Source organism: Ovis canadensis, chromosome 3, assembly GCF_042477335.2.
Source record: "Ovis canadensis isolate MfBH-ARS-UI-01 breed Bighorn chromosome 3, ARS-UI_OviCan_v2, whole genome shotgun sequence".
In the NCBI taxonomy this organism is placed as follows: domain Eukaryota; kingdom Metazoa; phylum Chordata; class Mammalia; order Artiodactyla; family Bovidae; genus Ovis; species Ovis canadensis.
Genome location: NC_091247.1, coordinates 199696594 through 199710373, shown reverse-complemented (window position 1 = coordinate 199710373; position 13780 = coordinate 199696594). Strand labels below are relative to the sequence as shown.

The 13780-nt window shown below is 36.6% G+C and overlaps 1 protein-coding gene and 1 long non-coding RNA gene across 12 annotated transcripts in view; one reads left to right on the top strand and one right to left on the bottom strand.

Moving 5' to 3' along the window:
• Positions 1–13780, top strand: part of LOC138437742 (uncharacterized) — a 40752-nt gene that overhangs the window by 9253 nt on the left and 17719 nt on the right. The window lies entirely within an intron of this gene.
• ABCC9 (ATP binding cassette subfamily C member 9) overlaps positions 7813–13780 on the bottom strand; it is a 169192-nt gene continuing 163224 nt past the window's right edge. For 9 of the 11 annotated variants that reach the window (XM_069585551.1, XM_069585550.1, XM_069585555.1 and 6 more), the window contains one exon: positions 7813–11238. Coding sequence is in view for 5 of the 11 variants with exons in the window: in XM_069585550.1 (XP_069441651.1) it covers positions 11101–11238 (138 nt within the window). In the remaining 6 variants the exon portion in view is untranslated. Of the gene's footprint in view, positions 12100–13780 lie in introns of all 11 variants that reach the window. The other 2 variants (XM_069585553.1, XM_069585556.1) reach the window with 1 other exon arrangement.

Here is a 13780-nt window from a genome sequence, read left to right as displayed (position 1 = left end):
TATACTTAGGATAATTGCATTGATAGCTTTAAGTGAGTTAGTATTATTCTTTCTGTGTTATCTCTGCCTGATTTTGGATACATGTTATGAGTGTAGAAAGAATTGATGCATATCCCTTCTCTATGGATGGTAATAGTTTAAATAGAATAGGGATTAGGTACTTCCTGAAATCATCTGAATCCAAATTTTTTAGCAATAGTTCTTGGCTCTCTGAGTCCTCTTCATGCTCAGTTTTTCCCTCTGGAATCTTTCTTTCAGACCTTCTAAATCTATCCTCCATATCATTTCAGTGTTTTTTTTTTTTAATTGACATATATTTGCTGTACAATATTACATGTTACAGGTGTACAATATAGTGGGCTTTCCAGGTGGTGCTAGTGGTAAAGAACCCACCTGCCAAAGCAGGAGACATAAGAGACATGGATTCGATCCCTGGGGGAAGATCCCCTGGAGGAGGGCATGGCAACCCACTCCAGTATTGTTGCCTGGAGAATCCCATGGACAGAGGAGCCTGGTGGGTTACAGTCCATGGGGTTGCAGAGCTGAACACGATTGGAGTGACTTAGCACGCATGCGCATATAATATGTTGATTCACAATTTTTGAAGGTTATACCCTATTTATAGTTATTGTATTTGCTATGTTCTCTGTATTGTACAATATACTGTAGCGTATTTTATACATAATAGTTGTATCTCTTCATCCCCCACCCCCTTCCCTCTTCCTACTGGTAACTAGTTTTATACATTTCAGTGTTTTTATTTTCTATCAGTTTTTTCTGTGCTACATTCTAAATCTGTCTCCAGTGCAAAGAAGTCTCTCATAGCTTAAACTTAATTGCTGTTTAACCTCTCCATTGAATTGCTAATTTTAATAGCTTTTTTCTTTTCTAGAAGGTCCCTATTTGATTATTTTAAATTAATTTGCTCTTTTTCTTACCTTTAAAAAACCTTTGTAGGGTTTCCTTGGTAGCTTAGTGTTAAGAAATCTGTCTGCCCATGCAGGAAGCCTGGGTTCGATCCCTGATCAGGGAAAATCCCACATGCCACAGAGCAACAGAGCCCCTGCACCACAACTACTGAGCCTGAGCTCACGAGCCCAGAGCTGCAACTACTGAGTCTACGTGCTGCTGAGGCCCACACACCTAGAGCCTGTGCTCCGCAACAAGAGAAGTCACTACAGTGAGAAACCCATGCAGCAACTAAAAAGTAGACCCCACTTGCCACAACGAGGGAAAAACTCTGAGCAGCAACGAAGACCCAGCAGAGCCAGAAATAAATAAATAGCATTATATAAAAAATGAGAAAAGAGACTGAAAAAAATGAGCACGGCCTCAGGAATCTATAGAATATAATAAAAAATGTAATATTAAAAACCAAAAAAACCTATGTATACAACTATGTAACTGCCATACAGATTACAGACCAACCATAAAACATATTTATCACTCTAGAAATTTCCTTCTGCCCATTTCCAGATTGTAATTGATCCCCACCAGAGCTCACTGTGTTATGGCTTATTTTATTATCAGTTTGTTTTGCTTGTTGCTTAGCTTGGTATACATGGAATCATACATAAGGGTACTCTTGTGGAATCACATATAAAGATACTCTTCAGTACCTGCGTCCTTTCACTCAGCATTATATTTGCGAGTTTTGGCCATGTTGTTCCATATACCAGGAATAGTTATTTCCTGGTGTGGATTAGCCACCATTTATTCATCCATCTTCCCGTTGTCAGGGATTTGGGCTGTTTTTGTTTTCTTTTCACTCTTAGGAATAAAGCTGCTCTTAACATTTCTGTACAAGTCTTTTTGTGGACATAAGCACTCATTTCTCTTGGATATGTGCCCAGAAGTGGAAATGTTGAGTCCTGGCAGAAGCGCATATTTTTAGCCTTAGTAGAAACAGCCAGTTTTCCATATTGGTTGTGCCATTTATACTCTAATAACAGCGTGTGACAGTTCCACCTTCACCAACACTTGGTAGTGTTAGTCTTCATGGTTTTAATCATTTTAGTGGGTAGATAGCTGTTCTTTTATTTGCATTTCTGATGAAAAATTATATTGAGCACATTTTCACATCTTTTTTGGAAAAACATACATATTTTTAATATCTTATAGATCATTTGATTTTTTCTGGTTTTTGTGCTAATATCATTATTTGTTGTGTTTCTTGATTCCTATTCTGGTGATTTTAATTTTGAATGGAAGTTAATCTGATTTTATTCATCCTTCCCAGGAGATCTAGGTTGTATCTCAGCAGACTGATTTTGCATTTGCCCTTTCCAGAATTCCAAGGGTTTCAATATTCTGGAGCCATTTTTATATAATATTTCAGCTTGAATATATGATTTGAACATTGTAAAGTTGGAATCATATAAAAATTTTAAAAATTGTATCAAATTTTAAACTTTCAGGAAAAGTTTATTCTCTGACTTAAAAAATCCCTTATAATATTATTGTGCTTAGTTGTTCGGTCATGTCCAACTCGTTGCAACCCCATGGACTGCAGCCTGCCAGGCTCCTCTGTCCATAGGGATTCTCCAGGCAAGAATACTGGACTGGGTTGCTATGCCCTCCTCCAGAAGATCTTCCCAATCCAGGGATCAAACCCAGGTTTCCCATATAGTAGGTGAATTCTTTACTGTCTGAGCCTCCAGGGAATCCCTATAATACTATTAAGATGTGATATATGTAGTGAGTCCTCAATGTTAATATTTCATATCAGAACGTGCTTTTCAAATTATACACTTTTTTCAAAATCATTTAATTTGAGCTTCACAAAAACTCAGTGATGTGAGCAGGCAGTTGTTATCGTGCTTTATTTTTTTTTTTCCTTTTTGCAAATGAGGAAATGGAAACTCAGGCTTTCAATGATAAGTCCAAGGCCATACATTCAATGTGTGATCAGACCAAGACTAGAACTCACATCTTTTAATTCTTGGCCCAGTTCCTTTTTTTCAATATATTCTACACAGACTGACATAATTCCTTGTTATTATAGATCACATATCATAGAAATCATTTAATCCCAAGAGAAGTTAACTCATTCACTAATTACATCAGTAGTCTAGTATAGCACATGGCTATGAGCATGAGCATGAGCTTGGAAATCAGATTGCCTGAGTTTGCATCTCAATTCAACTAAACCTTTGGCACATTGGCCAATCTGGATCTCAATTGTAAAATGGAGGTGATAATGCTTACCTCATAGAATTTTTGTCAAGATTAAATGAGAGCATACTTATAAAGCTTAGTATGTGTTAGCTATTATTATCTTTCATCAGATTTTTAATGAGATGGTTTATGCCATATGCACTCTACTGATATCTGCACTGATTTTGCATTTCTTTGCTCTCCTTTGCCCCCAGGAATTTTCTTCTCTCATGTTGTCTGATACAAGACAGTACTAGATGCTACAGTGATTATATGATATTTAAATCATAAATCATTCTGTCATCTCTATGCCTTATTGGCACATGTAACTAAGCTTTATTAAAATATTATATAGGCCAAGAATTTTCCATGAAATATTAGGCTTGCTAATTTTTTCCCTACATTTTTGGCCAAAAGCCTAGATGCCTTGTGTTTCCAATATAATGTTATACTGCATTTAATATAGGCTGGAAGTTGTCAAGCGGGAACAAAGAAAAGAAGCTCCTATTTTCAGGTGAAGTTTTGTTACTCCTAAATCTGCTTCTGCCACTTTCTCTCTCCTCTTTGTCAAGGACACAGCAAACTCTGTGCCTGGGCCAAGTCCTTGGCACTGGGAATGTTAGGTCACTGGGAGAAACGGGTGCCTCTATCTAAAGTATGCTTGTGATTGTCATATGTGTTGGGGATCCTGAAATGAGCAGGATGGTGCAATTCTAGATGAGTGTTACTGCTCATTTTGAATGGGTAGTGGGAGGAAATGTCTCCCAAGCTGTGTGTTATGCAGTCATTCCACAGGGAAATAAAACTTGGGCTTAAAAAGTCAATATTTGGAAGTGATTACTTATGGCAGGAGATTTTGTCTTGTTTTCTTTTCTTTTCTTTTTTTTTTTAAAATATCTTTCTTTGGACTTCCCTTCTTTCTGGAGCAAAGGTAGGGGATTCAAACATAGAAGGAATGCCCAAGAGTATACTTGAGTTTCACTCAAGTAATTGAAGAATGGCTCTCCCTTCCTTTTTCCAATTTTTCTTTTTTTTTCCCCCAAAGAATCAGTAGCCAGCCCAGTCCCATCACTCTTTTTTTTCTGGAACTACTGGTTGTGATTTGAATTTGTATCCTGATTTTCATGTCACTCCCCAGACTGTGAAACTCCCGTCAGCAGAAGATACTACTTTCAATTGGCTCAGACCTTCTGGCCAGAGCTTTTTAGGCCAAAGGTTGATCCTTGACCCAAAGTGAAGTCGTGTAAATTTGTCCAGTCATATGTAAGATCAAACGATGAGCTGGACATAGGAGATTTCTTGCTTGATACTTGGTAATAGACAATCTGAGAAGTGAAGAAAGTGACTGCGGGTGCAGGTGCTCCAAGATTTCACCTGAGATAAGAATGGTCAGAAAGTCTACATGCAAGATGAGGAAGGAGTGGAGAGAAGGGTGGAGATGACAGCTCTGAAGGGAAGGATGAAGCCGAGAAACTTGACAGAAATAGTATTAGAGAGTAGAGAGTCTCTAGACCTGATCCTGTCCTCACTCTTACTGATGCCCAATAATTCTGCATTTCCTAGATTCTAATGCATGAATCTCTCTTCAATACACTCTGATCTTACTACTCCTCCCTTCTCTGGTGTTTGGAAGTACCATCTCTGGAACTCAATTTTTTTTTTTTTGAGCTCAATTTTAATTTTTTATTTAATTTGCCACTTTAAATATAAAATTTAGAGGATAATTATGCTTTATTAAATAGGATATAATACACTAGTTTTTCTTAGTAAAAAATATTTTCTTAATAAAAATATATACTTCCAAAAACAGAAGTGCCATCTCTGGAGTCAGACAGAGATCAATGATTAAATCAACTATTTGGGAGTAATTCATTTACCTTCTAGCCTCAGTTTTCTCATCTGTAACTTAAGTATAATGAAAAAAAAAAAGATAGTTTTTTCAGAAAAAAACTTAGGAAAATAGTTATTTCAGAAGATTTTATACTAGTTTTAATATACTAGAAAGCTTTGTATTACTCTGACAAATAATCTCTCTGAATCACATTTTATCACTCAGAAGTGACACTTAGCAGATACTAAACAAATACCATCAATCGAGATGAAATAACTGAAGTTTATTTTCATGCACCCTCCTTTAGTAGGGGGACAACCATCTTTCAAAAATGCCCAGTTCACTAGCTTTCATAAAAATTATTTTTTTTATTTATAAAAAGTTTTTGACCACATCATGTGGCATGTGGGATCTTAGTTCCCCAACCAGAGATTAAGCCCATGACCTTCTGCAGTGGAAGCCTGAAGGCTTAACCACTGGGCTGCCAGAGAGGTCCCCATAACAATTATTATCATCCCTTTGTTGAACTAAAAAGAACCTGCCCACCATAACTCAGCAATGTATTGCCACTGTTATCTTAAAAACTGGTAGAAAAGGTGGGTTGAACTTCTTACCACTGAAAATACATTTTATTATCACTTCTTCTCAGCCTTTTGGCTAAGACCAAGTCTGGAAATACATCTCACAATTTATCAAAAACTTATTCTTAAAGGTGACTCTTTTGTCTAGAAGAAATACTTATAGAATATTATAATTGTAAACATCTTTCTACCATCCATTCTAAACACTTGTATTTGACTTACCTATGCATTGTGTTAATATGTGTTGTAAAAATTTATAGCAACTATACCCTTCTTTAAGGCAGTTAAGATAGATGTGAATGTACATACTCAGATGTGTGTTTGTGAAAGGGAGCACCCACATATATTGAGAGGTCAGGAGCTAGATTGTAACCTCTCAAAAAGGGTTAACAGTAAACTTCATTGGTGGATTCTATTTATGCCTGCTTTCAAAGGATTGATGAATATTTCAGGTATCTGAAAGAAAGAGATTAGGAATTTAAAAAAATTATGAAAGTCACTCAGTTGTGTCCAACTCTTTGTGACCCCATGTCTGGGGAATTCTCCAGGCAAGAATACTAGAGTGAGTTGCCATTCCCTTCTCCAGGGGACCTTCCCAACCCAGGGATCAAACCCAGGTCTCCCACATTGCAGGCAGATTCTTTACCATCTGAGCCACCAGGGAAGCCCAAGAATATTGCAATGGGTAGCCTATCCCTTCTCCAGGGGATCTTCCTGACCCAGGAATCAAACTGGGGTCTCCTGCATTGCAGGCGGATTTTTTACCAGCTGAGCTATCAAGGAAGCATGCTCTTTGCTTAAGTAGCGTTGGAACAAAGCTCCAACTACTATTAGTCAAAGTGCAAATATTTAGATATGAAACTGTTGGCCTAAATCCACGTGGCCCTGATAATACTAAAGGTCAATAGTCTTTCACTTAATGAAAACTGATACCGTGTATAAATAGCACATACTGTAGCCCTGTCTAGGGGAAAAACGCAAACAAAGCAGCATTAGCCAGTGTTGTACTGTTGTTTTATGGACAAGCTACTTATTTTATCCCAAAGGCAGATTAAGTGATAGAAATCAGTGTCTGAAAGCAATGCTTTTTGCCATTAATGTGTAGCATATATTTGAGATGGTCTGTGACAGTTGATGGCACTGTGATCGCAGAAGGCTTTCTTCTTGGAGCCAATTAACTTATTTAGCCAGGTATGGCTCCCTTGATCTTTGTCAATTTAGAAAAGGCATTGGTGACCGTAGTGTAAATGACTCTGGGAAATGAGCTCCAGCCCACAGAAAAAGAAAAAAAATAAATCCCATGTAGTGAATATGTAGAATTAATATATCAACTTTCATATGTCAATGGTGATGATACCAACAGAAAAAATGTGAAGGTGGCAAGGGGAATAATCATCACAGGTAACTTGCCACCCTTCCACATTGTGAAAATCAATAGTGAAACCTACTCAACACTACTCACATTTACACACTAGAAACATTTGAAAGTATGAATTCAAACTCAGTAAGGTAACATACAAATAATTCAACAGGGAATTCAGATGTGGGTAAGAAAAGCTTGCCTCTTTTCAAAAAAATTTCCCTTTAGATCACAAACTGTTGATTAAACTACAACACAAAGTAAAATAGTGTTCAGAATCCCTGTTTATATCTTCTCAGCTGAGATTCAATTCATTTCATGTTTTCTTTTATGATGGAACTAAGGCAGTTGATTCAATGAAACCAAGAGGTTTGCTCTGGCAATCCAGGATAGGTTAATGTCAGCAGAGCTAGGAAGCATGTGGCTATCACCTCCAGCATCTTATGGCTCCACGTTGTGCATAACAAAAAGAAATGGGAGTGGTGACCGAGGTAGACTGACAATTCCCAAACCTGGCTAATTATGAATCTCATCTGAAAGCACTTGCTGTAAATACAGATATAAATCCTTTCACTGGGGAGTTTGAGACAGAGGAGTCTTACTAATGCCTGAGCAAATCTTGAAAATGATGTGTAGTTACTTAAGAAAAAAATTAAACTCAAGTTACAGAATATACCCTCTTGGCTACACTTTCTTATTATCAAAGCCTAGGATTATAAGACTGCATTTAACTTTGGATAAGGGGTTAATTAGGGAATTATTAAAATATTATAAATCACAGATCTCCAAAGAATGGAGTACAAAATAGTCATTTAACATATATTGGCAAACAACCATAGAAACTAATCAATAAACCTTGGAGAAAAGTCCAGACATCCAAACTATTTAATTAGCAATGTAATAAAATTTATTGATATAGTTGTTCCACTTGATGAAAACTTCCCAAAAGCCTATATATAAAACTGACTCTGAGACAAGTGTGAAACAAAACTGTCAAAGCATAATCAGGTACTGTCTTGTCAACTGTGTTAATTTACATCTATTGATCAGTCCTGGTTGATGCCCAATGGTATTATAAGTAAAAGAATAATTGTCCTTTTTAAATAAGTAAGCAAAAAAAGTAATTTATTATATAATACCAAAGCAGCATATGTTTATAGTAGAAGAAACGCAACACAGACAGTGAAAAGTTATAGGCACATGGCTAGTGGTAAAATTAATCAATGGACCAATCAAATATACTGATTAGGGCCTGCTGTGGTTCAGGTACTTGTATTATATGCCAAGGGCACAAAGACACACAACACGTGGTCCCAGACCTCAAGTATCAGTTACTTAGAAGGATCTTCTCTTATCTATCTAATCTAGAGCGAAGTTGACTTTTAAATTGACCGAAAGGAGCACTTAAAAGTAGAGGGTGCACAGTCCTTTAAGAGAAGTATTTTTTTTCTCTTTTAACAATATCAGTAACCTTTTTGCATATAAAGATTTAAGTATTTACTGCTTTTCACAAATATTAAGGAATTAAAATTGGTAAAAATGATTTGGTTAATTAAATGTAAAATCTGTGATATGAAATTTGATTAAGTAAAGGCTGGTCTTCTTTTATAGATATATACCTGTTTAATAAAAAAATTATCTCAAGATTAGTTATTTCCATATTCAATAGATCATACATATAACACAATATATGACTGAACAATTTAAGAGATCATCCTTGACTTTATTCAGTCAATTTAGTTTTGTAAACAATTAAACACTCAAGTGACTGCAAGTTATGAGGAAACCAGTGACCACTTAGTTGTAAAAATGGTAAATGTGATTTTCTGTTTAGTGTAATTAGATACGCTTCTGCTGACACTGCTTGGATAGCAGTAGAATATTTACAGATATCATGAGGGATTATTTCATTGGGTAAATCCTCATTTCTCTTGATGAGTGTGGGTACTAAGAAGCTTTAGTCGTGTCCGACTCTTTGTGACTTGATGGATCGTGGCTCACCAGGATCCTCTATCCATGGGATTCTCCAGGTAAGAATACTGGAGTGGGTTGCCATGCCCTCCTCCAGCGGGTCTTCCCAACCCAGGGATTGAACCCGCATCTAAGTCTCCTGCTTAGGCAGGTAGATTCTTTACCACTATTGCCACCTGGGAAGCCCTTTCTCTGTGACACTGAAATATATAACTTGGTAAAAAACATGGTGTGAATTCAACCTTACAAAGCATTTGCATGCCAGAAACACTTTGAGTAAACTGGTGGAACATTTAGGAAATATTTTCAAGATCAAATCAACAGTTCTTGATTCTGTTCTGTTTAACTTTCAGGGAAGAATAAGAGGATTTTTCTCCTAATGAAGTTTTATATATATGATGAGTTGACCGTTTGCACTAAGTAACATAGAACACTTTTCCATCCTTGTGAAACTTATTTTAAGTAAACATCAAGACTCTAAATTCAGGGGAAGGCCCAGGCATAAGTTCTGCATGAGCAAGTATACAAATTTTCCAAGCATGAATACACAATAAACAACACAGGAACTATAGAAAGGGGACTTACATTCTCTTTTTCCATCAGTTATAATTCTTCAAAATCTTACAATGCACATGGACCTTGACATGAAAATCAATATTGATACAAATGGGTACAAAATTACAGTATAAATCTTTGGGTGCTAGCATGACAGTGAAAGTAACTTTTAGTATTTTTTCAATTTATTAATTTACATTTAAGAAAGCATGACACTAATATCCAATAAATTTTGATGCACCTTGAATATGCACATTAAACTCAGAATAAAATTTTGATACACTCTTTACATGTACATTAAAATTAGAGCAGGAACAAATATGTACCTGTGTGACACCACTGGGCATAAATGTTTAAAAGAAATATACATTCTTCTGCCTAGAAATAGACACGTTTTACATATACGTGTATGTCTACCTATGTTTATGTATGTATGTATGTATATTTGTATAGATAAATCCTGTGAAAATAAGGCCACTTGCTTATGCTCTCCAGTCTTGAATAATGTGGAATTTTAGGCCTTGAGGATAATAAACACATCTAAAGTGAAAGTGAAAGTAAAGTCGCTCAGTCGTGTTCGATTCTTTGCGACCTTATGGTCTGTAGCCTACCAGGGTCCTCCGTCCATGGGGTTTTCCAGGCAAGAGTACTGGAGTGGGTTGCCATTTCCTTCTCCAGGGGATCTTCCTGACCCAGGGATCGAACCCAGGTCTCCCGCATTGTAGGCAGACACGTTACCATCTGAGCCACCAGGGAAGAACAAATCTAATGATTAATTAAACCATGGAAAGCTGTAGTGATCTGTCACTGAAGGGTTGAGCCTTATTATTTTTGAACTTCAGTCTGGAAAAGCCCATCATGCTTGATATCTTAAGAACTCTCCTCTTACTAGACGAGGAAAAATGGAACCTTGGGTATAATTTCTCAAATTTTCAAACTCTTCTTATCATGATCATTCTAATGAAGGTTTCAGATTTACAGGGTTATTATAAATGTAATAATAACTTCTAGTGTTGGTAACCAGAAACAATTTAGATGAAAAAAAAAGAGACTTTTATAAGAAACATCAGTATTATTAATGCTAATGAATACAGAACATATTCTCAGACAGTAAATAATGAATTTGAGTGTTTCATTTTCTAACTGATTAGAAAACCTGTCCTCCTTTTAATTTCTTCCAATAATATCTAGAAACACCAACAAAAAGGAAATATATTCTTACAAATAAAAGTAAAATAATACTGAATACTAATTGTAACTTCTATGCTTGAGAGATATTTTCCATTAGTGGTTGATTTACCACTTAAAGTAGCTTACTTGTTTTAATACAACCTTAAAGGTTATTCTTAAAGGTAATGTGGCTTAATCTTTAGAAAAACATCAGTAATGAACATAATAAGCAGCCACAGATTGGGAAACAAAGCAAAACAAACAAAGCAAAGGAAGAAGAAATGTCAATATAGAAAATGCAATATTCACTGGTACAGTGATATTGTTACTAATTACAAAGTCCACAACATAACAATTAAACTTCACAAAAGTGTGTAAAAGTTTAAGATGCCACTTTCCAAAGGCCAAGCTGATGATCCATTAAGTAGGTTATGAGAGCATTATTTTAAATACAAGCATGGTGTTAAGACATTCCGTCACATGTCTGCTCGAACAAAAGAAGCGAATACTCCATCTTCCCGGGCCAAGAGGCTTTCTGGAGTGTCATATTCTAAAATATTTCCTCGCTTCATCACAATAACTAGGTCTGCCGTCAGAATAGTGTGAACCCGATGCTGTGAGAAAAGAATAAATGTATTCATTATAAATTTCAGGGAACCAGCCAAAGCAATGGAAAATGCATATTTCACTGTTTATACAAGGGCATTTCTTTATCTTGGGCACAGCCCTTCTTTTTCTTTCTTATGTAAAGTATGATTTATTTACATACTTTTAAACACCAGCCAGTATGGCTGGGTCTTATATAGGCTGTATTAAATTGAGTGTACCTAATATAGTAGTTTCATCATTTTCACGAAATTGTGAATAGGATAACAAATGTTTGTCAAATAATTAAATGATTAGAAGAGTCACTGTGAACCATTTTGGTTATAGTTTAGTCTAGACTAAAATTAGTTTTTCAGTAGAGTCAACTCATTCTCTGGGATAACACACAATTTGAAGAACCCCGAAAGGTGGTTTAATTTTGAGAAAACCATATGGGGAAGTCCATTCTGGCATGCAGTGTTAGAAGGTATTATCCAAGACTTTAGGTCGGCATGCTGTCTTTTTGTCTTTAGAGATCCCTGCCACCCACTCAGTCATTTTCTCTTCCCACATGGTACCTTTTGGAGAGAAGCTCTAGTGTTAGTAATTAATCATAATAAAAATTACCACTTCCTGAATGTATATTATACATTAGCTACTCCACACACATACTTGTTAATCATCAGAACATTCCACAAATGTGGGTGTTAATCTCTCTCCACTTTATGGGGGAGACCACTGGAGTTCATAATCAATAAAGCAAAATCAGATCACACAGATAGTAAGTAGCAGAATCAACATCCAAACCAGGCTTATTCGCTTCTGAGCTACTTCCACTCTGCCATAGGATGTTTTGTTGGGAGAATCTGGTCCTTCAGAGGGTTGTTTACCTGTCAGTCAGAATGGATTCATGTTTTGGCTTTCCCACCTGTTAGCTGTGCAGTCTTGAGCAACAAACTTAACTTTTGTATGCCTTAACTTTCACATCAGTAAAATGATGGCTGGGGAATGGTGGTGAGGATCAAATGAGATAATGCATGTAAAAATAATTCAGCACTTTGTCTTTGCAGTGAACATTTTTGCTACTCTTGCTAAGTGCTGTCCAATAGAAATATAATGTGAGCCACAAATATGCGGCACATGTAGTTTCAAATCTCTTAGGAGCCATATTTTACAAGCACAAATAAACAGGTGGAATTTGTTTTAGTAATGTATGTTAGTAACAACCCAAAGTTCAACCTAGGGCCGTCCCCAAAGCAAAAGCTTATCCCTTGCCCTGGACCGGCAGACGGGGTATTCTCAGTGTTCATGCTTTCAGAAAAGCAAGCAGTGCTGGTTGGAACTCATAACTAAGGGACAAAGTAGCACATATATGGACTGTGATAAAGATGCCAGCTTAGAACATGCACCACTAGTTTCCACATCCATAGACAAATCTATATCATTCACTAAATACTGGTAATTAATGGACTTCCCTGGTGGCTCAGATGGTAAAGAAATTTCCTACAATGCAGGAGACCTGAGTTTGATTCTTGAGTGGGGAGGATCCCCCAGAGAAGGCTACCTACTCCAGTATTCTTGCCTGGAGAATTTCATGGACAGAGGAGCCTGGTATAATCCACTGGGTTGCAAAGGGTTGGACACGACTGAGTGATGAACAATGGTATATATTTAGGAATATCACACTTTAAAGGACAATTTTTATCTTTAAGAAAGGGCCAGAGCCCCTTGCATCTCCATGCATTTAGAAAAAAATAAACTTAATGACCTGTTTCATATCCGCTGTTCATTTCCTTCAAAAAATTAGTTCTTCAAGAACCATATCATAGATATTTTTTAAAATCTGGCTTCTAAACCCATAAATACGATATTATAAATATTGCCTTGATATTCTAAAATGATGCTTGTTTTAAAAAATGTTGACAAACTTGGCCTATAGAAGTAAATATATCTGGTGTTTATTCTATTATTCCAAATTTATTTCTGCTTGACAAAGTGTCAGCTGCCATAGCGTTGGTGAAATGTTCAAAATGCTCCAGAGAAATAAACCTCAACAGGAGTGAAGTATAGATTGCTTTCATTAAAAAATGCCACTCACTATTTTGGGGCATGAGGGCTTCTTTTTAGAAACCGGAGAAAGTTATCTTTTAATGTTATTCCACAATTTTCAGTGGCAGTTAACAAAAATAACGGAACAATTTTTATCAGGGATGGAAAAATAGTTACTCTTAATAAATTCATGTATTTATTTATTGGCTGCACCACACAGTGTGTGGGATCACAGCTCCCTGACCAGGGATCAAACCTGTGCCCCCTACATTAGAGTCAGTGTCTTAACCGACGGACCACCAGCAAAGCTCCAATTACCCTTAATAGTTGTTGTTTAGCTGCTAAGTCGTGACGACTATTTTGCAACCCCACTGACTGTGCCCACCAGGCTCCTCTGTCCATAGGATTTCCCACGTAAGAATACTGGAGTGGGTTCCCATTTCCTTCTCTAGGGGATCTTCCCAACCCAGGAATCAAACCCACATCTCTTGCATTGGTAGGTGGATTCTTTTCCACTGAGCC